Source organism: Helicoverpa armigera, chromosome 4 (genome assembly GCF_030705265.1).
Source record: "Helicoverpa armigera isolate CAAS_96S chromosome 4, ASM3070526v1, whole genome shotgun sequence".
Taxonomy (NCBI): domain Eukaryota; kingdom Metazoa; phylum Arthropoda; class Insecta; order Lepidoptera; family Noctuidae; genus Helicoverpa; species Helicoverpa armigera.
Genome location: NC_087123.1, coordinates 5,745,677 through 5,771,506, shown reverse-complemented (window position 1 = coordinate 5,771,506; position 25,830 = coordinate 5,745,677). Strand labels below are relative to the sequence as shown.

The 25,830-nt window shown below is 36.9% G+C and overlaps 2 protein-coding genes across 2 annotated transcripts; one reads left to right on the top strand and one right to left on the bottom strand.

The window, feature by feature from the left end:
* The first annotated feature begins 1,651 nt into the window (after positions 1-1,651).
* Positions 1,652-4,230, top strand: LOC110384076 (deoxyribose-phosphate aldolase). The gene is made up of 6 exons (XM_021345165.3): positions 1,652-1,814; positions 2,126-2,316; positions 2,499-2,652; positions 2,816-3,045; positions 3,213-3,359; positions 3,682-4,230. The coding sequence occupies exons 1-6, from the start codon at positions 1,787-1,789 to the stop codon at positions 3,844-3,846; spliced, it is 915 nt and encodes a 304-aa protein (XP_021200840.3). The 5' UTR covers positions 1,652-1,786; the 3' UTR covers positions 3,847-4,230.
* Positions 4,226-22,473, bottom strand: LOC110384075 (uncharacterized). The gene is made up of 5 exons (XM_021345164.3): positions 22,260-22,473; positions 6,093-6,968; positions 5,908-6,004; positions 5,361-5,568; positions 4,226-5,059 (listed from the first exon to the last, which is right to left on the bottom strand). The coding sequence occupies exons 1-5, from the start codon at positions 22,278-22,280 to the stop codon at positions 4,900-4,902; spliced, it is 1,362 nt and encodes a 453-aa protein (XP_021200839.3). The 5' UTR covers positions 22,281-22,473; the 3' UTR covers positions 4,226-4,899.
* Between the last annotated feature and the right edge of the window lie 3,357 nt (positions 22,474-25,830).

Here is a 25,830-nt window from a genome sequence, read left to right as displayed (position 1 = left end):
TGATCTGTTTAACTAACATATCCACGAAATATCATCAGCTACCCACTTATTGATCGGGGCCTAGTTAAGGTACTTTGGTCCCTGCATTCCGTTCTTAAAACGTAATTAATACCCAAATACTTTAATTCGTTACCTACCTGATGACCTAAATCCTAATGAACCGTCATTTAGCCGTCTTCAAAATGGGAAAATGGTAACCTTAAATTAAAACGATTGTAGCACTCTGTACGTCGCCTTATTTGAAAATACATATTTATGTATAACAATGCAAGGTGCAGAGGGGTTGTAAAACTATCGAATAATATTAAACTACAACCTTATGTCCCATTGCGCAGTGAATTGAATAGCATGTCAAGCTCTCCCCAGATAGTTCCGATGTTTACGTTTAATCAGCTCGTGGCTAGAATGTTTGATTTATACAAACTTGTGTCCACTACAAACCGATGCCGTACGACATACGGTTTCTGTGTTTATAAAACCTTCACCGACATCAACCTCAAGAAAGTTGTAAAAGCACGATGTTTTAGAACAACAAAAAATTTGAAAATCTGGCCCATAAATTAGCGTTTTGTGCATAGATTTAAAAGGGTACGCACGCAGCTGTGAACGGCAAAGGTAAAAAAGTTCGAAAAACATTTTTTACACGCTCCGGTCTCAGATCGACAAAAGAAGCCTGATTTTATATTCAGCAACAAAATTTTGATACCTACGTGAGGTCTCATCGTACCTACTAATACTAGAAGCTATTACTATCTCCTGGTTTCAGTTGAATAAAAAGAGCCTTACCAAAAGGCATACAAAATGTGTTTCTAGTCGCAAACGTGTAAGCACCAACACCCTAAAACGTTTGGTTACATCCATGCGTCAAAAGACTGCAACCGAACTGCAAATGCCAGTAGCTGGAAAATCAGACATTTACCGTAACGTAACACTATCGCTATTCCAAGTAATTGAGATGCGGAGGTCTAACATAGAGCTATTGCCATCTGCAATCACTTTAGCCGCATCTAAATTGGATGGAAACCTACGTCAGCAGAATTCGGTAAAATATACTTACATCTTCTTATAGCTCCGTATAAGCATTCGTATAGGTTCTTACGCATATTTATATGGTCTAGTGGAGCATTTTGAACACTGGGAAAATATCAGTAGAGGTAAACTGTATGTAACGCAAAAGCTTTATACCAATTATTTTTTTTAAGATTCGGACTTGATGTACTTGAATTATTACAGAAAAACAGTTGTCCGGAAGAGTACACAAAAATGGGGGAATACATAGAAAGAAATAAGTGTGAGGTAAATTATAATAGTAGGTAGGTTATTCCCAAAATGTTCACGACGTTGGCTCCACATTGGCTGCCATGAGTTAAGGCATTATTATTCTTGAAGATCTCAACACAACTTGTTTTCAATCAATAGTCATTCATCTACTATTCATACATATATACCTAATATTCATTCATCGACTGGGACTTTTTCCAATATTCTCTACAAATATTTCCACATCTTTATTTTTAAAACATGTCTGAAAAAAACATATAAATAAAAGAAAAAGTGTCTTTGTACTGTTAGCATTGGCAGTATGTATATACTCTGTGGCATTGGCACAATCTTGACATTCTACTGTCAAACTAACAATGTCAATTGTCAATGTCATTATGTCACTTCCTCGCGCGAGGCCGGTTTCTTTGTTTATAATTTTATTTATTTTTTAGTTAATTACTGCAGGACACCATAGTAAATACTTAATATCCATAAAATACATCAGTCTAATTACATAGTTACAATGGTGCTACCAACTTCAACTGTTTTAGGTAAGTGACAACAAAAACTTTTTCCATTTATTCTTATTATCGTAACTTTCGGTGTGGTAAGATAATGTTATCGGTCCTAAATACTTGGTTTTTGTTGGCCCAAAGATAGGTTAATTTCAGAATTATTATCATAATAGTTTTAGCCATAATTTAACATTGTACTTCAAATAACTTATTCTGTGTGACTGACAATAATTTATTTTTAAAAACAAAATAGGTAGGTACTGTATTTTAAATAACATTTATAGTTCACTTCTACTATGTACTAAAATCAATCCTGTTTTTTTTTTCTTAATAATTTTTATTTTTAGGATTGGCTGGACTAAAAAGAGTTTACATCAACAAATCAAATGTTGATGCACAGGTTAAAACTATTTTGGATTCCCACCTCATCAGTGTTGATGACTTCAATGGGTGGCTGCTGAAAGCTATCACAGTCATTGATTTGACTACGCTATCTGGCGATGATACTAGGTCCAATGTATTTAGGCTGTGCGTAAAGGTTTGTATGGCAATGTAACTTTCTTGCTGTAAAATATGAATAATAATAGACACTTCTGAGTTTCTGATTATGTTTCATCTCAGCGTAAAAGGCAGTAGTGTGCATTTTGAGGGCATGCTTTTCCTATGCCTAAACAATGATGATTTATGGCACATACAACATTCATGTTTTTTTTTTTTCAGGCAGCAAATCCTTTACCACCAGACTTTGTTACCAAATTAGGACTAAAGGAACCTATAAGAACTGCAGCTGTGTGCGTGTACCCCAGCAGAGTGAAAGATGCATATGAGGCTCTGAAACTGATGAAGCTTACCTCTGATATCAATATAGCTGCAGGTTAGCCATAAATTTGTTTATTTTATGTATTATTTTTACAAATTTATGGGTGTTTTTATATATGCAACTCAGGATTGCCTTGCATTCCATCTACAGAAAATAGTTCTCTATTTTAAAATCAAGTATTGTCTAAGTCTTAAACTGAAATATTTGTGTTTTACAGTGGCCACTGGTTTCCCATCCGGACTTTACCCACTAGAAACAAGATTACAAGAAATTAACTTTGCCGTGTCAAATGGAGCCACAGAGATTGATGTGGTGTTAGATCGCAGCTTAGTACTCACTGGCCAGTGGGACTCACTGTACTATGAAGTCCAGCAGATGAGGAAGGCATGTGGAAAAGCCCACCTTAAAGTCATTCTTGGTGTTGGAGAATTAGGGAGCTATGACAACGTAAGTATTTTCAAGTCACACATTTAGTAGAAAAAACTTAAAAGCCTGCCCATCATTTTTTATCCAGGTACTTCTTTAGTTAACAGGCAGTATGTCAACTGCCACCAAAAAGGTTCTGATCATAAATATTTTTTATTAATCATCGATATTGAATGATCTCTTTACAGATTTACAAAGCTTCAATGGTGTCTATGAAGGCTGGAGCAGACTTCATCAAGACATCCACTGGCAAAGAGGCAGTGAACGCTACTCTGCCTATTGGCCTAATAATGTGCAGAGCTATAAGGGAGCATTACCAGACAACTGGTGTTAAGGTACTTTTCATCTATACTAATATAATAATGAGGAACATTGTTTTTTTTTGTTAACTTGGCCTAAAGGTTCGGAAACTACTGAACCGATATGAAACATTATTTTTACTGTTGGAAAGCTACAATATTCCTGAGTAACATACATACATAGGCTATATTTCATCTGGGTATGGGAAGAACCTCTTCTGTGGGTGAAAATCAGACTCAGGAATACAGCTAGTTCTCAATAAACCATAACAAACAGCCATTTCAATATACTTTTTGTGTCAGATATTTCTAATCTCTTAATTTCTACCAAATGTTAAATAATATTTTTTCTTTTCAGGTGGGTTTAAAACCAGCGGGAGGCATTAAAACTGCAAGAGATGCAGTTAATTGGTTGGTCCTTGTATACACAGAGTTAGGACCAGAATGGCTCACCCCAAAACTGTTCCGCATTGGTGCTTCTAGCCTTCTTGGTGAACTAGTCAATAGTCTTAAATTGAAATAACATTACCAGTGAATTAAGCAATCAAGAAATAGGGTTTTATATACATTTTATAATATTTGTTAAACTTAATACATAAACAAGCAAGAAACATAATATATTTTTGTAAACCATTGTAATGTGCGTGGTATGTGCCATATTGTTAAAAAAGAGTTTTGTATTACATTATCTAGGTTTAAGTATACTTTCCATTCCATTTTTTTTTTATTGTTATTTGGTGATCATGACCAAAAATATGTTAAAAATAAAAATGTTATTGTAGTTATGCGCCAAACAAAGTTTAAATCTGGCAACTTTAAAGGGCTTTGATTGTTTTCAAAGAAGACAGCGTGATAATTGGGGATACTTTTGTTTAAATATTAATAAAAATAAGAACTATGTATTGTATTATATATTTTTATTTTCTTCTGTTTAACATATAAATTACTATATCTTATCGACTATATGACACTTATGGTAACACACCTATAATACCCTATAAGTTAAACATAACTAAAAACAAACATATTTGTATGTATCCATTCTAGTCTTATGAGAATTCCTCATAGACAAAATAAGTTGTAGTAAATACGATTATTTACAACAAAGTGATATTTACAATATTATAAACTCTTCAGAGGTCATGAAGATTAGATAATTTTATATAATAATAATAGTTTACCCGATTATGTAAATAGCATAGACGATCACATATTAGGCCCATATAGAAGTTACTTAGCACACGCTTTGGCTATATTCCCGCCTCTTTCTTACTGGTTCAGTTTGACAGTGACGGGGTAAATAGTATTAGGTGTTGCCAGATGTACCTATAAGAACACGTTCCTCTCGTTCTCTTAACTCTTCATTTAAAAGCGAAAACGGAATACATGTGATACATGTGCATAAACGATTTTGCTTTTAGTCCAGAGTGCTGATTCCGAGTTTGCTGCTGTATGGTAATTTACGCATCGGGAAAGCTTACTTGCGAATCTCTAGGCACTCTAAAATTAGGGATCTGGCAACTTTAACACTAAGGAACTTCTACTTCATATCATTAAACTACGTAAAATTCCCTGTTCACGATTGTTTCTCAACGGGCTCTTCGGCACGGAACCCGTACTCAGGGTGTGCGCTATAGTTGACCACGCGAAGTTTACCAGCCCTGTCCACGTAGCCATAGTGTCCCTTCACTAGACCATCGTTGTCGCGTTCTTCGTATCGGAATTGACGGTTCTTTCTGAAAATTTAAATATGTTTTGTTATATTTTTGGACTGATAAAAAGGAATATAAAGGCTGCTGAGTCAAAAACAATTGACTATGAGGCAGATATGTTTTGTAAGGTTAGTTTGGTTTGCCTTAATTAGTCGTATTACGCATTCTTGTCAGCAATTTGTGACTGTCGATTGTTATTTTACCAAGACCGGTGTCTCAGCGATTGAATTTGAAGAGTGACTCTGGCGTATACAGGCAGGACATATGAACTTTTTGATCCAATAGACCCTACCTTATAACAATTTGATCTGGATTAAATACATACCCTTTGCCAGTATCATATCCGAACTGGTAGCTATGAGGTCCCTTCATGCCGTGCATCCTAAACTCTGTCCTTCCGTCGGGGGCCGGTGCGGCAGGGCCCACATCTTGTGGGGGCGTCGGCTCGGGTGCCTGACGTATGGGAGCCGGCCGGGGCCCGTAGCGCACTGGAGCATGGGGCTTGTGACGAGGAGGTATGGGATACGCGTTATCTGAAAGACATAGAATAAAGTTGTAGGTTTCATTTTACATTCAAACGGGAAATCGCAGTTAGCAAATCGATTTTATAGAGCTGACCCTTTAATTACATTCTTTACAAAGTGTTTTTAAGACATAGACAACTATCGTTGCAAAAGGTAAGGTCGGAAATGAGAGTACAGTATTTGTATCAAACAATACCATTATTCTAACTTAGTTGACTTGGAACTGAAGGGTCGAACAATTTATAGAGATTATTACAGCAAGTTTAGTCATACAAGTTTTTGATTTATACATCTCAACCCACTTCAAACAATCATTGTTATGTTATTATTAAGTTATATTACACGTACGTCCGGGGTATCTCAAGTTAGTTTCCGAAGTTTCTTGTTCGGCTGAAGTAGGCTCGCCATATGTTTCATCTGACACACCATCAGCTGACTGGAGTTGCTGGGAACACAACAAGTTTCTAAGTTAAATTCATATCCGCTAAACTCTCGCTCCATTTCAAAATGTAATAGATACTTATAAAACTTACCTTATCACCTTCCTCTTCTCCTTTCAGTTTTCGTTGATGTTCAGCTTTTTGGTAATGATACAATTTCTTTTCGTCAGGTGCGAACTGTCCAATTTCGGCGCTAGATTGTGGCTTGAAGTATTTCGCAGGCTTCGCTTTCGGTACCTCTGCCGCGGGGTCGGCAAACTGAGCGAGGGGTATCGGAACAGGCTGGAATCCACCAGCATATTTCTTCGGATAAAGTTTAGTTGGTGCGTTGAATGATTGCGGTTTAGGTGGCGTCAAATGTAAGGCAAGGGTGGGTTCTGCGGGGTTAAGACTTTGCTGGGGAACATTGGGATTTTCATTTTGAGGAGCTACGTTATATGAAGATGGTTCAATAGGTTCGTTGTTTTCATTAACATGCACTTCTTCCTCGGGCACATCTATAAAGAACTCGTTGACTGCATCCACTGAGGGTGACTCAAGGTGAGTTGAAGGGACGGGAGGCAGAGAAACTTGTGCACTGGCTTGCTTAGGGTTAAAAAAAATCGGAATGGTTTCTAAGGGTAGTCTTTGGAAAGTGGGAGCGTTCCGTTTGTTTTGAAGTGGTTGTGCTTGGAGAATGGGTAGCCAGTCACTTTGAACATCTGCAGATTGCTTGGGCACGTAGTAGTCAGACTGTCTATCTTTTGATGGTGGTATCAGGAATGTTGGTAAGCCAGCTATTCCCTCAGGCGCTTCCTCTGGTTTGTGAGGGCTAGGGGGGATGAGGTAGCTGTCGACATTTTCGTCGTCTGTTATGTAGTAGACGGGCGTATTTTGTGTGGCTTCAGGTGTGCTGGGCGCGTCGGTGGGCGCTTCTTCTTTGTCGACTGGTACTCTTATGGTTGATACTGAGAGTAGAAGCGGCAATATCTGGAACAACACAATGTGACATGTTACTTTAGCCTCACTTGCGATGTTTAATAAGTGGAAGAACTTGTTTAGAATTCTCTGCTAGAAAAAATCCGATCTACTTTACTTTCTCATCTTTTACCAAACCGTGGGAGTTAGTCTGGGCCATTGCAAAAAAACGTAGTATACTATCCGTTCTATTTAATTGTAAATTAACCAGACCGTTCATTTCTAAACAGCTTGAACGGGTTACGAGATCAGTCATTGCACGGCATCTCAATGAAAGAGGTGTCAATGCAAAAAGGAAATTTGTTTTTCTATTAGATCATGTTACGTAAAGTTCAATTACGTACAACTGTGTCACAATAAGTGAAGAAAAAAACTGTATGGCCAGCTCTAACAATCAGTGCAAATCGAAAGGCTTGGGCACACCATAGTGATAGTGATATGTTTACTTTCCGTAAAAGCTGGCTATTGTGTCTATTCAAAACAGCGTACCTATTTTTTTCTTGATTGATCGAAAATAAAAACAGAACACCTAATCTATGGATTCTAGGACTGAACCCTTGTTTTATAAACAAAATAAATAGATAGGGAGGTACCTAAAACTTATTTCTATGTTATTTCTGATTATGGCATGCACACATAAAAAAATCTCAGTTTATCAAACTTTTAAGCCTAAGTGTAAGTTACGTGACAGTGGTCGCACACCTCTATATCGAGACAACCGCGAAGTACATAATTGGCGACACGATATTTATTAGACCATGACTTTATCGGAACTATTTTTGATGTTTATTTTCAATTTGTTGGGTTAATGCACGGAATATGAACTTAGACTGGACATAAAAATAAAATGGTGCGTCGAGTATGACCTACATAGAAAGAAATACTTTTGCTTGTTGCTTTTTCATTTCCATATAAATGCTATCCTACTCCATTAGGTTTCAGAAGTACGCACTAGATATGTATGTGGACAACTTGTTTCTAAGTATGTACACCAACTGGCCAGATATAGGGATGTGAATCCGGAACTTTCTTTCATCCGGCTATTCAAGTCACGCTGATACCATATCGGTGCTTCCAATGCAGTTAATGTTGATGTTCTTGCTATAATTTCTTCTAACTTCTTACGAAACAAGCCCAACCACTAATTACGTAATTAGGCGAGTCCACTATTTCCCACTTACATGGGATACTCATGTGGTCCACATATAATTTCCTTGCTCACTACGCAATAAAGAAGTTTTATTTTTCCATACATGCGTAAGGAAATAAACCTACCTACAACATATGATAATAACGCGAAGCAGGATGTAGAACAAACTTAATCTTAAACACATAAAAAACTGTAACTTGTGCAATATAAAGGCACTTCGCTCTTATTTGCAGACGGTAAAAAACTTGATAGGCGGTCGTGAAATTAATGAACCGTGTACGGAAACTAATTTTTACTTTCCTCGTCGGCATCGGTAAGAAAGTAACGCGTAGATTGTATTTTAATAATATAACGTAATTCCGTCTTGTTTGAGGCGAAAGGTTAAATAAATGTTCACCCACATTTCGCCAGTGGGTTCCTAAGTAAATACCTGTTAATTAGGCACTGATTAAAATTTTCTTAGAGAAAAAGTAGGTTCTATAACAAAGATCCACCTACATGCTTTTAGTTAATGTTCTGTAAAATCATTGTAAATCTCTGCCTTATCCTATCTTTTCATTCTATGGTTATCGCCATAAAGTAGGTATATAATTTTTGATTAGGTATTGTGTATAAAATTTTAAATAATTAAGTACCACTCAGGAGATGATTAAAATGCAAATTAATGACTTCGTCGGTATTCTTTGATTAATTAAATTATCATCGAATTAATCATCCGGCTATAGGACACGGCCGAGAAATTGGTTTAAGGTCGAATGCATAGTATTTATTTACCTACTTACTAATTAAATCGTTTTGTTAATGATACCATAACTCAACCGCACATATTAAACGTTGTAACGTAAAATTGAATATTATTTCAAAATAAACAATAAGGTACCTACAGGGTAAGATTGACTGGTCATTAACACAGAGCGTAAATTGCTAGGCAAATATTTGTTTGATTTGACTTTGTTTACTTCGAGGAAGGTTATATTCATTAAAACATAACTTCGATTGGTTATAAAAGAAACACCATTATAGGTACCATTTACTGAATAATATAATCAAGGTTCAAAAATAGATAGGTATATCTCGGAATTCCCGTGTTGTGATCGTTATGTACGATCACATACCTAGCTGGCTTTATCATAATATCTATAGGTAACTATATACAGATACCTAGTACCTCCATATTAATTAATTAAGAGAGAATAGATGAAGCTGTTATTAAATTCAAATCTGTTTTGATATTTAGTACGATACGAACAGTAATAAAGGAGTAATCAAGACTATAATTTACGTGTGCTTACAGACTGTAATATGCAATTTATATTAATATATCGTGTACCTAGTACTTAGTTTGTACATCTTAATTATCTATCTAAGCTTCCTGTAGTCTTTGATTACTTATGACAAAAAATATAAGGAAGACACATTTGTTTGATCATCAAAAATAGGTATTAGCAGTCGTAATGTGTTGTCTGTTTCAACCGTTTGATAATGTTCGAAACTTGTCAAAAGCAAAGTTTGTTCCGTATCAAACAGTTTTGGGTTAATGTTTATGTAGCGTGCCCAAAATTAAGCTTATATTTATGAAATCAACTAAAACTTCACCATTACCCGATTATATACCTAGTTGTTTTTATCAACTGTTACTAACCACTAAGTAGGTATCTATCTACCTTTATTTCGCATCATAGAGAAATATTGTTTGCATAAAACAAATTGCGTTCATATTTTAAAGCTTTTGTGCGTAAATATGCAGCAGTGGGTGCGTCATTTTAAGTCAGCTTTTAACTAGCGCTCCCCAAATAGTTTTATTTACTTCTTTTATGGTAAAGCAGATTGGTTCAAGGAAAGTGCTACTATCACCATATCACTAGCCCTTTTATTGCCCTACTGCAGGGCACAGGCTTGTCATTGAACATCCTTGGCAGGCGGGTTACGGGTCGTCAGAAGCCAGTAAGGCTGACATCAGTCTAACCAAGGGGTATTGGGTTGCTCGGGTAATTCGGTTGAGGACGTCAGATAGGGTAGTCGCTCCTTGTAAAACCCTAGTACTCAGCTGCAACCGGTTAGAGTTTAAGCCGACCCCAACATAGTAGGCAAAAGACTCGGAAAATGATGATGATGCAGGGTACTCGTCCCATACAGAAAAGGCATGAGTGTTAATCACAACATTGCTCAAGGCGGATTACCTACAGGTTTTTAATCCCCAGATTTCCCTGAGATGTTTTTTAGCAGAAAATACACATGGCTTTAAGAAAGTTAGGTACATGATGTACATACACTCGTACATGACCACTAGGCCAATACATGCATTTCTTGGTGGCTTGGTTCTTTTAATCTCTAGACCACCATGACAGCAACAGACAGACATTGGTAATTCTAGTAGGAAGCTAATTAGCTACCTAGCGCCATGCGTGTTGGTACTTGGTCAAGCTAATGATTAGCTTAATTAACCTTGTAACTACATAGTATTGCTTCTAATACGGCTAAAGCAATTGCAGCTTAGCTAATATCTCAATAGTAACACTGCTTAGGATATTACTTTAGGTATGTTACGTATTTGGAATCAGGGTCTAATAAATGGGGTTGCCTGATTTAAGCAACATCTTCGTTGAAGTCAAATTAAATTGCTGTTTGGTAACGGGTAAATTCCAGCTCTAGCTAGCTTCTAGTCTTAGCTTTTGCAGCTTTTTGTTATGTTGATCTTTTGAAAATAAGGATTCAGGATCTAGGTATAATTTACTCGAAACTGTAGCAAGTTAGTGGGTAGGTCGTATTTAGACTAAAGAGATTCAAGAGCTATTATGTCAATCCGGCACTATGGAAGGAAGCTATTGGATGCCCAGCATCTTTCCAAATATACCAGGATAGGTAGGATCAGCTTCTTGTCCAACCTGAATGTAGTATGCGAGCCTACCGCAAGCCAGTTACCCTGTCTTTAAAAGGAAGATAATTTAGCATGCACTTATTATGATGATGGGAAAAGGCTCGGGAGATGACGATACTTATTATAATCGATTTAACGACGAAGTTCCGTTCAGTATTGGAAGACTTTATGAGTGATAATGTTCTAGTATGCTAACTTAGTTGTCAATTTCTCACGGATTACGGATACGGTCATAAGTTACATCAAGGAAATCCTTCTATCCGTCTACGGAACGCGTGATCGTAAAATTGATTTTAATGAGGTTTGGCTATTAGAAAGTGATTCCTTACAAGATTTTTGTAATTACATCAATTATGCAGATCTTAACCAAGGAGATTGCATAATTAAGAATCTAATAATTACTACTATCATTTCTATTTAATTTATCAAGTAGGTAAAATAAAGCCTTTGTCTTACTGAGAAACAACGTTAGTTTACAGCTTGAGATAGTCATAATCTTTAGAATTTATCTGAGCCTGTAATTGTAACGAAAACCTAGCTTAAGTGGGTATCTACGTTGTCTAAATTGGATTTGGCTAGTCAATGCCTAGTTATTTATTAGATACCCAATGCAGTCACTATTAAGTTACATAATTAATTTGGGCAAATCAATTAAATGAATTAAGCAATAAATATCGACGAATCTATTAAGGGTTTGAATACTAAATGTATTGAAACTTAACTTTATGTGCCTGTCCACTTTTAATGAAGCGTAGTTTTCTATTTACACAAATCTATATAACAGTCTTGCATAGATGTGTAGGTACCTAATAATTAAAACCACAGCATAAAATTACAAAAATCGCCAAAGCAAGCATAAAATTTGCTGCACCTACACCAATAAAGTTGGGAATGTTGGGATAGGCGTAGGGAAAAGATGAGACTCTAAGCTATGCTGTATTTTGTAATGCTTACTTCTGTAACAAACATATCGATACTATTCGACTATTACATGAATGAACTGTTGATATCTCCTGTCATTTTGACATAACCTGTGACATTGACGTTGAATAGTGAATTCGGTCGGCGATCACATTATTGCACGAGCTCCCGTCGCGACAAGGTATGTACTGATTGTATCCACCTATTTTGTGAATGTTTAGTGTTTTGAGATTGTGAAGTGATAATAAATCTAATGATTGTTCTTGGTACACTTTCGTTTGATTTCTGAGACTCTCTTCTGAGGTGTTAATGTTACATCTCAGAAGTGGGATCGTTCGAAACAAACGGTTTTGAAATACCACCCCACATGCTCGACTGTCATTAATTAGTGATAATTACTAAATATACTTCAAAAATAATAGAATATGAATTAGTAGACTGAATTGCTAAGAAACATTGTTAAAAAGTAAGGTCAGTTCGATGATGCAAGTGGATATTTGTACGTGATTAGAAAACCACTTCGCAGCAGACGGTCGGTAGATTTGAAATTTTATTTAAATATATGTTAAAATAGCTAGAATAATATTTGACGTAACTAAATTTTGAGATATGTCGTGATAAATAGTGGCCATATGAGTGATGCAAGCAGATTTATTTTTTCCTTTATATGAATTGCTAGTTAATACCGTTTTTTTTTTGTGTTCAATAGAAATATACTTATATTCGTGGAAAACATTGAATGAGTTACAGGATTTGCGCCACAAACTACTAAATTGTGCATCTACCGCCACGATTCAAATGGATACTTATTATTTTCCGTTTCTGAAAATAATTACGGAACAATTTAATTACTTTTTTAACTAGAAAGCAGACTAATTTGAATGATACTGAATAGTGCTTATAGATTTATAGGAAATAAATACGCTCTTTTCGTCCCTTTTAGTATTCAATTTACGTACGCGATACTGAAACATATGATTTCGAGTTCCAGAATATGAGCGACTCAGGAGCGAAAAGCAACGGAATGCTGCGCCACAGCAGCGAGGCATCCGGCAGATGTAGCCGTGCTCCACGTCGAGAAAGTGTGAGGCGGAGCCGAAGTCGGAGCCGTTGGGACGACGAAAGACGTCCTCGGAGATCACGGAGTCGTACTGCGCCACGGAACCTTCGCCCGAGTCGCCGCCGAAGTCGGAGCAGCAGCAGTCTACGCAGACTACGCGAGCGGGAGGACATGCTGTCACGAGAGAGAGAGCGGTTACGTGCGCTTGAAAGGGAGGTACGTGAAAAGCTTGACAAAGTGTTTGACCGCGAACACGACCATACTCCTGAGGCTGGTCCGTCCCATCGCAGAGAACACCGTAGCTATAATAGTCAGCATAATCATTTCTTATCAACACCGACTAAACGTCGCAACCCCAGCGTTACTGATGATTCTAGGAAACCCAAAGAACCTAAATCAACATTTGATTTCTTTGACCAATTTTTGAGTGTACTTAAATCCAAGGCAGGGGATCGTGAATCGTTTACAACCATGAATAACGTAATCCCAGAATTCGACCCGTTGTCTAAAGAACAGACTATAAATATTTGGCTCGATAAAGTAGATGAGTGTACAGAAATCTATAATTGGACGGATAGACAAACGGTACACTATGCCCTGCCTAAACTTTCAGGAATAGCAAAAACGTGGTACCAGGGCCTACCCTCTATCAAGCACAACTGGTCAGAATGGAAAATAATGCTGAGAGAATCATTTCCTGCGACTGAGAACTATGCAGAACTGTTGACAGAAATGCTTGGTAGACGTGTACGTCCTGGTGAGTCGTTTGAGTTATATTACTTTTCGAAAATAAACTTATTGAATAGATGTAAAATCTTTGGAAAACAGGCAGTGGACTGTCTACTTCATGGAATAGATGATAGAGGAGTCCGTGTTGGGGCTCAGGCAGCTAAATTTGATAGACCTGAAGATGTGCTAGAGTTCTTTAAAACTATTAAACACCATCGAATTCTGAACGATACAAATAAAGATTTTAACCGAGATAAACGTTCAAATGTTAATGCTATGGGGAACAGTAACTCTACAAGAAATTCTGACACAAATTCACTTAAAAATAACACCAAGGGACCTATCACATGTTTTAACTGTAATGGTGTCGGACACCCCAGTTTTAGATGTCCCAAACCTCTAGTGAAGTGTGATGATTGCCATTATCTAGGACACTTATCTTCCCATTGCCCAAGGTCCAAGGAACATAAAAACCCACCTAAGGATAAGAATGTACTTGAGGTCTCCCTAGCTGATAGTAATAATGATAAGTACCGACTTGCAATTAAGATAAATGGGGTGCCGGCTATATGTCAACTAGATTTAGGTAGTGAAGCTACACTCGTTCGCGAATGTGAGGCTAAGAGATTAGGGTTGATTTGGAATACTATCAATGGACCATTTCTTAGAGGATTAGGGAATGTTCCATACTTGCCGTTAGGTCGTACATTAGTCAATATTGATGTTCAAGGGATTTTTGAACAAGATGTAGAGATTTTTATCATAGACGACCATTTGATTAATCCTGATATTCTATTAGGACATAGCTATACCGAAAGGCCCACCGTAAAAATAATTAAGACACCTACATATTTAAAATTCGAAAGAGTTGTCGAAAACGAACAAAATTCAAAGTTGTATCTTACCACAATTAGTGACATTACGATAGATGTAGGCGAAATGGTGCTTGTCCCTGTCAAGTCGGATTGTTCACGGGACGGCAGGATTTATGTCGGTGGCTCAGTAAGGGGTCGACCTGGTCAGGAATACTACCTTCTGCCAGGGGAATACCATATTCGGGAATTCGAATGCAACTTACTTGTTCAGAGTGTTGGTTTGAATGCAATTCACTTCAAGGAGAACACGTTATTAACTCGGGCTCAATATTTAGGAGCAGACAATCAGCACTTTGCCCAAATCTTGAGCGTGTCTTATGAACTTCATGGTAATCATACATTGACTGTACCTAAGTGCGGAGACCATTTGTCGGAGAGTCAAAAACAATCTTGTGTGGAATTATTGCAGAAATACAAATGTTGTTTTTCTACCGGCATGCATGATTTGGGATATACAAATGTAACTGAGATGGAAATCCATCTCAAAGACACTACCCCGGTTGTGTACAGGCCTTACCGTCTTCCCCATTCAGAGCGTAAATTAGTCCAAGATATGATAGCTGATATGATTAAGCATGGTATCGTAAGGGAATCTAGCTCACCCTATGCCAGCCCAATAGTTCTGGTAAATAAAAAGTCTGGAGAAAAGCGACTTTGTGTTGACTACCGGGCTTTAAACAGTCGCACTAAAAGGGATCAGTACCCACTGCCAAGGATCGAGGATCTTTGGATCAGTTATCCGGTCACTGTTTGTTTACATCGCTCGATCTGGCTTCTGGGTACCATCAGATCCCTATATCCGAGCAATCCCGAGAAAAGACGGCATTCGTCACTCCCGACGGTCAATATGAGTACAATCGCGTTCCGTTCGGACTGGCGAATGCTCCAGCCGTTTTCCAAAGGGCAATACACAAAATACTGAATAGGTCTAAAGTAAGCTATGTTGTCATTTATATGGATGACATATTAATACCATCCAAAACCTTTGAGGAAGGACTAGTGCGTCTAGAGGAAGTTCTGGGCCTGATACGCGAAGCAGGTTTAACTCTTAAAATGGAAAAATGTAACTTTTTCCAAGAGCACATTGACTTCCTTGGGTTTGAGATAGACAAGGACGGTATCAGACCGGGAAGGCAGAAGACGGAAGCGGTCTCAAAATTTCCGCCCCTTAAAAACCAACATGAGGTTAGGAGATTTCTCGGTCTTGCAAGCTTCTTCCGAAGGTTCGTCAAGGGATTCGCCGTAATAGCGAGACCATTGACGAATCTCCTGAAGAGGGATATCCCATGGCGATGGGGACCGGCTGAGGTCGAGTCCTTCGAAAACATTAAACGGTCACTAACAGACAGACCGGTTTTAGCCCTTTTTGACCATGACGCCGAGACACAGTTACACACAGATGCGTGCAAACTGGGAGTCGCAGGCATTTTGCTCCAAAGAAAGGGTTCCGAGGTCTGGAGGCCAGTGGCGTACTTCAGCCGCCAGACGTCAACTGACGAGATGAAAATGCATTCATTTGAATTAGAGACACTTGCAGTCATCAGTTCATTGAATAAATTTCGTACTTATCTCATCGGAATCAAATTTACGATAGTTACGGACTGCAATGCCCTGCGCACCACATTTACAAAGAAAGACCTCGTGCAAAGGATCTCGCGATGGTGGATCCAATTCCTGGAATTCAATTGTGATATTGAGTACCGTCCCGGAGAGAGGATGTCCCATGTTGATGCACTTAGCAGAGGACCTGTATCCCCTGCATCTGAAGAACAAACCCATACACTTGATGTCTTGTCAGTTGGAACGGAGGATTGGATTGTCACAGTGCAGTCTTCCGACGATGAAATTATGCGCATTAAGCGTATTTTAGAGGACCCGGAAACCCCGAAAATCGTGGATACTTTCAAAGAATATACAGTTAAAAATGGTCGTGTATTTAGAGTGTTAGGTGATGGTGTCAACCGGTGGCTCGTCCCAAAAGGTGTACGTTGGCAGTTGCTAAAGGCAAATCACGACGAAGTAGGACACTTTAGCTTTGAGAAAACCCTAGATAGGATAAGGTCCCACTTTGGTTCCCAAAATGAGGAAGTTTATAAAAAGTATGTGGCAGCATGCCTCGAGTGCGCCCACCACAAGTTGCCATCCGGTGCTAAGGAGGGGATGCTACACCCAATCCCAAAGGTTGACATCCCATTTCATACCCTCCATGCCGATCACCTGGGGCCGTTTCCCCGTAGTAAGCGAGGCAGTTTGTATATTCTTGTAATAGTTGACGCCTTTACAAAATATGTTAATTTATCAGCAGTTCGAAGCACAAAAACGAAAGAAACGATAAAAGCATTTAAAACCCTCTTCAGTTACTTCGGACCTCCCCTTCGACTCATAACAGACAGAGGGACGAGCTTCACTAGCAAACAGTTCAAAACCTATGTGAAATCAATTGGTGTGAAGCACGTCCTTAACGCCGTGGCGACCCCAAGAGCAAATGGACAGGTCGAACGGTATAACCGGACGATTCTGGCCTCACTTGGGTCCATGGTTCATGGTAAAGACAGTAAAACATGGGATGAATTCCTTCCTGATATTCAATTAGGGCTTAACACTTCGGTTCATAGCGTAACTAGAAAAACACCAACCGAGATGTTATTTGGTAGGAGAGTCCCAAATCCAGCCCAGGGTTTATTAAATGATATTATTGACGATACTGAAAATGAGAATAATAAGACATTAGAGGAGATTAGGTCCGAGGCAAGTGAAAGGATTCAGGCAAACCAGAATATAAATAAGGATCGATTTGATAAAGGTAGGAAGAAGGCCACTGATTACAAGGAGGGAGATCTTGTTAGGATAGTGAGAGCGATAGTGACAGGACAGCATCAATCGAAGAAACTGGAAGCGAAGTGTCAGGGCCCGTACCGAATTAAGAAGGTGTTACCAAATGATCGGTTTCTTGTAGAGGATACCCCACTAACCAGAAAAGGTCCGAGATATGAAACAGTTGTAGCTATAGATAAAATATCCCCTTGGCTAAGTTTCAGTGCCCCTGCTTGTAGTTCCAGTGATAATGACAGCGATAGTGATGAATGATTTATGTTATTTGCTGTAAATGATGATTTAGTGTTGAATTTTATGTTTTTTATGTTGAATGAATTATTATTTAAGTATTGTAGGTGATTGCAATTTTGTAATGATGAGTGATCTTCTCTTGTTGTTCTTGAAATGTTAATGATGATACTTTGTGACAAGTGAATACGGTGAGAGAGTGAGGGGTGCCTCAACTCGAACATGAGGTGGTAATAACTTGCTACTCATGGGTGACTTGAGGCACCGCAGTCGTGATATGTAACGGTGAAGGAAGTAACCTTTATTCATCGCGACTATAGCATAGTTGAGTGAGGATGGTTCAAGGCGGGCATGAATGGCGTACGAACTCGCCGCCCAGGAATGTCTTGGCCATTGAGGTCGATGAGGCATGTGACGGTGAAGGAAGTAACCTCGCACCTCACGACCATAGATTAGAGATTGAGTGAGGGTGTTTTTGAGCCGGGCATGAATAGCGTATGAACTCGCTGCCCTTGAATGGTTCAAAACGCTGCAGCGATTGCGGATGATGTTGAAGGAAGTAGGCATCACGTCGCAAAGCTATAGTTAAGTGAAATAATAGATAGTATATTATTATATGTATATAGAAATAGAGTAAATGGAAATACATTATGTGTGTAATAAAAACAAAATGAACGAAGGGACTCGTTCTTAAAGGATGGCCGACTGTAACAAACATATCGATACTATTCGACTATTACATGAATGAACTGTTGATATCTCCTGTCATTTTGACATAACCTGTGACATTGACGTTGAATAGTGAATTCGGTCGGCGATCACATTATTGCACGAGCTCCCGTCGCGACAAGGTATGTACTGATTGTATCCACCTATTTTGTGAATGTTTAGTGTTTTGAGATTGTGAAGTGATAATAAATCTAATGATTGTTCTTGGTACACTTTCGTTTGATTTCTGAGACTCTCTTCTGAGGTGTTAATGTTACACTTCATAACATTAAAATTGGGGCAAATGGATCCGGTTTTCGCATTTACCTGATGCCTTTGCTTGTGGTCACGGCCAATGGCTCTAAGATTTTATTACCCAGCTTTCTAGGTCCGTCTAGATAGAAAGCATTGCTTTCAATAAGTTGTATTTGTAAACGATATCTTTGCGGCTTCTGAACCAAGTTGTTCAATGGAGCCGACTAATTGAAACACTAGGAGTAATACATTACATCTATAGCTAGTAGGGCTGCCTAGATAGGGAGCATGAACAATGAAAGTAATTGACTAACATGAAGGTTTTATGGTAACACTCAGACTCTGATATACCTACCTACTTATAACGTACCAACTTGCGAAAAGTAGATTATACCTATGTAAGATTTTGGTATCAGATATGTAGGTACCTAATTATAATTATTGACTTAAGTTAATGAAGTTAATTAAATAAATTAACAACTATTGATTTAAATAGAGTAATTTTGGGTAAAATAATTATAATCTACTGCTTGCTCTCCAACGACTTAATAATTGTACCTATTAACAGATTAGACTAACGTTCCGATGGATGTTCTTTATTTGACTAGCCACGGTTTTTCCAATGGTATTTTTCTCAACGAGGATTCACACAATAAGTTTTTAGAAGATTGAGCATAACATCTAAAAACTGTTTGTTTTTTTCAGCAAAACTGTTTGTTGTTTACCAGTCATGGCAAAACTTTTTTTATATTAGGTAGGTAGGTACCTCCTTATGAAAACAAAATTCGGAATCGAAAGAAAATTACCTGTTTCGTGCCAATTTTAGTTAATAGCATTCTCTGGCCTTGCTTATAAAGTTTCCATTAAAGTATTAATAGTTGTAATTTCCACAATCTTTCGTACAAAAATAAACTCGAGATTTTCGGAAACCGAAACACTACTCTATGGAAAGTGCTCAGGAAAAAATAGAACACACAGAAAACATCGGGTTTTTCAGTTAATCTTTCACGCTAAAACTGGATGATTTTTTATGAAACTTGGCAGTACCTAGATAGGTGCGCACCTACCTACTATATTTATTCCTATGTAAGTACTTAAGTAAATATAGTAAGACAAGTAAATACGTTTTATAAATGTGTGAGAAGAATTTTTATCAGAGCATCGTAAAACCCATGAGCGAAAGCTAGTGTATAAATAAATGGTCAAATTATATTGATAACTAACTCGATGAGTCTTTACAATGCAAGAACACACTTAAGTTATCTTAGCTTGTAAAATCTGAACACATAATAGGTAGGTAATGCCTAGCTTCCTTATGACCAAACGGCCAAGTAATCACGTAAAAAATGGTAATTACCCAAATTACCAACATATAAACAAAGATTTACAACTTATTGGCTTTAGCATTACAACTACCAATTTAAGTAGGTAAGTACTTACATTGTTTTCATAAGTTGCTTCATAATTGTATTATGTAATGTTGCATTGTAAAATTAATAACAAAATCAATTAACGTGCTTTTAAAAGGTGTTGTTTTTGTTGAAAAGTTTTTTACAAATTACATCTTATGTGGTTAAGTGTTGGTTTTTATATTATGTAAACAACTTAGTATGCAGATTTTAAGTTTGTTTTTATAGGCAGTTTTTTTCCGATATAAAAAACTAGTCTTTTCGATATGGCTTGAAAGGACCTCCCTGTTGGTTGACGGCAGAGAGAATAGTATGGAAGACTAGGACAGGCTGTTATGATGTTGAAATAAAGTTGATGGCAAAAGCTCATCACTAAAAAATGTTTTTTTATGGTAACCCCCTAAAAATACATCGCTAACAAAACAATAAAATTTTCAATGTTAACTGTTCAGCAAACAAAGGTGTTAACTAATATGTATCCGTATCTTATATCCATTCGAAGATTTTGTTCTTGCATACCTACACAGGTCACGTACTTCGAGTACATAGACGGAACAAATGTAACATCACAAATATTTGTCCTCGTGCGGAAATCGAACCCGCAACGAATAGAAACAACAGACACTCGGTCACCATTTAAGTCACCAAGGCTAAAATAACAGAGAAGAATAATTACATGGCTAATATTCATATTGTTTTTAAGTTAGGTCTAGATATTGTAGCAATGACAGTAAGTAAAGAGACCTCAATATCATTCATCATTACCATGATTAAGACTTTACATGTTTTCTGTCATTTAAAGTTTAGACCTTTATTCTATTCGGTTTTTCTTTTTTAAAGAGCTTTGTAAGTTGTGCCGTAGGTATTTTGAAAATTTTACAAGAGCATAATATGCTCTTGATAGTTTTCTAACAAAACTTTATTATTTATTCATGAGAGCTTCACAGCTAAAACGACATTACATGAAACATTGCCGAATGTTTTAATTCCGCGACTTAAAAATATAATTGTTGCGTATAAACTATTACTTTGCATTTAAACTAACCGGCTTTATTTGGCCATCAATTACCACCTCTGTTGCAGAGCTGCCTGCGGTTAGGGAAGACGGTATTGTTACCTACCTACTACCTATCTGCCTAAATCGCTACAGGAAGCCTAGGTAGACCTCACCAACACCTAGTTAGTCCCGAGAGGCCACAACCCCCACAACTGAAGAGCCATTATTTATCCCGAAGGTTGCCTACTGATACACTCCGTCTAGCAATAAACAGTAAGTAAGTAGGTAAGATTTTTATTGTACAAATTCCTCTAATTTTCAAGACTTTTTTAAACCTCTAATTTCCCCGGAAATAAGTGAAATTATATCACGACTGGTTCGCGAGCCAGACCACAAACAATTCGCCACAATTTTATTATCAATAACAGATTAAAAAATCATAACAAAATAATCCTCAGCAATTTACACTTTGCCGAAGTAAAGCGAAAATTCGGTAACACCACAAAAATATTGAACGGATGATTATGGTTTTAATGAGCTCGGTTTGGGTATACCCAGAGAAAGATATTGAAACGAAAGTGAGACTAATAGGATGCGACCGTTGAGCTAATCGTGGAGAAAATTTTGATAGAATGCAATGCCCTTGGTCGGCCTTGGTTAACTTTCAAGAGCTGTCACTCAACGCCGTTGCATAGAATTTACCTATAAATTATGTATGTAGATAAGTGAAACAATGGAGCAGATGTGTGATGATAAAAGCACTAACAAGAATACACAATAAATCAGTGCCTATCCAATGTCTTGGTTGACTACCTACCTATTTACCATTAGATATTGTTGGTTCATTTGTTTTATAGTTTCTATAGGGAACCATGAAACGAGCTTTTAATGTATAGGGTAACTACTAGCTGTTTTTCAACGGTTCCACCTTACTGTGATAACTTATCACACTTTTTAAATGTAGTGTTATCCTGATGTGTCAGCTATTATTGCTGCCAAGTTTCATCAGAATCCATATATCGCGCAAAATAAATAGAGTACATACAAAGAAATAGATAAATATTCATCCATTAATTAATGATTACCAGTTATGGTTTTCGAGTTTTTTTTTATTAATTTCGTATTTCTGTTTAATATCCTAACTGGAGTATAAATTTATTTTTTTACAAATAGATTTTTGGCATCTCTGTTTATAATTTTATACTTAAATATTAATATGATATAAAATCCATATTCGATAATATTAAGAAATACTCACAAATATCAATCGCCGCCACATTTTGAGAACGTGTAATTATTTTCTCTAGTTCACTATTATAATGTTCGGAGTCGATTTAATTTTCAAATAATATACTGCACAACACTATATTATGGAGAAGTTTGCGTTACAATTTCCCGCCCAGTACTGCGCTCGCGCCTCCTTCGCCGTTCATAATATTGGAAGCGAACGGCGGCCGTGCTTACAATAATTTATGTAACATCGCCAGTCCAACGCTGCACAATATATAATTTAACTTTAAATCAGCGTTGTTTTGTTTTACACAAGTTAGATAAGTTAGGTGGCAGCTTCATAATTTACACAATAATTCATCCATGAAATTATCCGTCTTCAGATTGTTAAGCATCTAATTATTGCATCTCTCAGCTTAGCGCAGTGTGTAAAAACTGAGCCTGTCTCGGATTATTAACGTAAAGTTCATGGGCGAAAAAAGAAGAAGCTAGAAGTTTTTTTACTGATTGCATTGCAAAAATGCAATTAGAAACTAAAAGTATGATTTGCTGTCAGGTTTCCATAATTTAAGAAAAATATTTTTAGAAAATGTAATAAAAAAACTTCTTAAAATAAGTAGTTAAGTAAAGTAGGTACAGTTACCGGCACGGATGTCGGGCTCTCGGCGGAAGAGTGGGGATCGCTTTGCGCACCCGTACGCATAAGGCAATAAGGCAGTAAATCGCTTGTGCGCAGGTGAAGGTCAGGGCCCGACATCCGTGCCGGTAACTGTATGTATATAGGTAAAGGTAAAGTAGGTAAGTATTACCTATCTAATTTTTTTAAAGATTTACTTACCCACATAAAAAAAATCTTTGGTTTACCCAAGTAGTTGCGCCGTTGCTGGTCCAACTACAGTGATTATTGGTTTTGCATGGCTTCGCTTTCCCGATGTCCCGTAGTTAGAGATGTTACACCGCATATCTGGGGCCTTCTAGAAATCCAAATCTCAACCGCCGAAGATTGAAAGTTTCTCGTAGATATTGCTTGCTAAAACTTGTGTAAATCCAATTTTAGTGGGTACCTGTAAGATAGAGGCCTATAGAACATTATTATTGCTCTTGCAAAACCATCTACGCCTCCAATCCAGGTGATGAAAGAGAAGAAATTGAATAAACTTGATTTGTGGTAGATTCGTTTCATTTATTACTGAATTTAATGAGTCCGTTTCTTAAGGTTTTATATTGCCTATAGGTATCAATGGTGACCCAGCAACCGCATTGTGTCTTATTATGTAAATAAATTACTTCATTACAGGTTTTGCATTGTATCATTACAGCTACCTTCAACCACAGCTTAATGAAACAAGTCAGTACCTATATTTCTAGTATCTTGTGTAAAATACCTATAGGTATAATTACCGCTCAATCAACACCTACGTGTCCGATTATTACCTGACCGTGAGCTATCGATCTATTAATTTGAACAAATAAATAAAATTTAGAAAATAGGCAATATTGCATCAATTTATTGCCAAATTTGTCGAATATAATAAATACTGACAAAAACGGACATCTGGCCTAGTGTGCCTTTACCTTCATCTTACTACGAATTTAAATAAAGCAAGTTAATTTAACATTTTGAGTTCAAGGCAAACTCTACCAAAACGGCCAGATAGGTTTATTTTACAAATATTAAGAAATCATTCATGGTTCACCTTCCGATTCGTCACCTATACAAATAGTTCAATGGTATCCAGAAAGCTAGAAGACCTTGGTCATTGCCCTGTCTAACGTGCTAAAAAATACAAATACGAATACACAAAAGCGAATAAGATTGATCGTGTAATAACATTGCTTTTGTTCCTTTTCATAAAGACAGCTATTTATATTGATGGAGCTAATTTCCGAAACAATATTGGCGAACAAATGAGTGAATACCGTAACGTATGTCCTAGGTCAAACAAAAAGTTTGAATTGCATTCGTAACGGTTTTAACAATTTGTTTCGACACTTGTCAGAATTTTCCAAAAAAAACATGATGGATGTGAAAATTATGGTATGTATGCTTTACCAGACTGCAGAAAATATTATTGGCTTCAAATATATAATTACTTATTTCTTTAGTAAGTATTTATTTGCAAGCACCTAATACTCGTCTCTGAAACTGCTGAACCAGTTACGCACATATTACAAATGAACCCATTTGTAAAAGCATAGATTTACCCTTCCGCTACAAACAAAGGCGTTACGTGCTATTAACATCCTAGACATTAAGAATTATTTCCGGCATGTAATTATTAATTGAGATGACATTGATCTTTCAGCGATATCCTAGTCAGATATAACAATGAAACATTAAACAAGAACCATGTAAATGAACCGTAGACATAGGTATGCATAAACACGTGACGTTTACTTTTTTTAGATTAGAGGAATTTTTATATGATGCCATGAATTGTATAACCCTCAGGTGCTTTGAACAAAGGAAACTAGTTTTATATTTAATTAGACGCTCCGTGACCAATTATATACAATAATGTATACTATGTTAGGTATTCAACTCGTGCGCATCTTCCGTTGACGTACCATGTAATTGCGCAGTATATGAAATTAAATAATATAATCAAGGAGCTAGGTCGAACGATGATTGTAGACGACAATAATCCTATAGGTACTTATAAACAAGACGGTCACGCAACTCTAATCGACAGCGCGCCGTTTAAAATAGATTGACTTTTCACAATACCGTTTATTGGGTAAAACATTTTTTGTTGCTATCGGAACAGATGCAAGGTCAACCGCGACAGGTATTACATCCCATCCAGTTTCATCACGGTTACAAAGATTAGGTACTTGTACTCATTTAAACCCATTAGGAAACTTACTAATTAATTAAAATACATGAATTGTTTACTGATTTCTTTATTGGATATCGCCGGTACAATACTAGTTGACCAATTTAAAATGCAACGTTTATCATTGTATCACTTCGAATGTAATTTCGAACGCTATTTGTACACAGGACAACATACATAAATGATTGAAGACCTATTTTTATTAAAATAATACACGGCAATATTTCTACTTTTTGTCTGGTGTGTAAAAGGCTTTACAACATAAAAATGTACAAAACAATAAAAAATAATATCAAGTCTTATAATAATGATGGTGTAAACTCATGTCTAGTCTTTTAGTATAATTACTACTAAATTTTACTTCATTAATTTGCGTTCTACAAGTTTTATAAAATGTGAGTAGACACACATGACCTAAATTACAAACCTTCAATTCAAAACTTATTAGTTAACCTTATCCTACACTTTTAATCTCCTATGATCGTATTCACAAGCGACAAATAATACTGCTAATGAGAGGACAACGCGTACAGAGACTCTTCTAATGCATTTAATGTGTTAATGTAAACAAACAGACTTTGTCCAAATATTACATTAACAAAGAATGTTATTACACCCACAGCACAGTTACACAATGCAGTGAATTTCAAAAAGCAACGCATCCGAAAACACACCAAAGAAAAAATAGAAACGTATGACTACAATTAAGTTGTAAACGATTTCGCAATCAGATCATATCGTTTAGAACACATTTAAAATTAG

Bases quoted from the DNA above. Each gene is read 5' to 3' on its own strand.
- LOC110384076 (XM_021345165.3), top strand. From the start codon at position 1,787: ATGGTGCTACCAACTTCAACTGTTTTAG. The intron at 2,317-2,498 runs GTTTGTATGGCA...TTTTTTTTTCAG, and splicing joins TATTTAGGCTGTGCGTAAAG to GCAGCAAATCCTTTACCACC. The intron at 3,046-3,212 runs GTAAGTATTTTC...ATCTCTTTACAG, and splicing joins AATTAGGGAGCTATGACAAC to ATTTACAAAGCTTCAATGGT.
- LOC110384075 (XM_021345164.3), bottom strand. From the start codon at position 22,280: ATGTGGCGGCGATTGATATTT. The intron at 6,005-6,092 runs GTAAGTTTTATA...TTGTGTTCCCAG, and splicing joins GAGAAGAGGAAGGTGATAAG to CAACTCCAGTCAGCTGATGG. The intron at 5,569-5,907 runs GTACGTGTAATA...TATGTCTTTCAG, and splicing joins TAACTTGAGATACCCCGGAC to ATAACGCGTATCCCATACCT.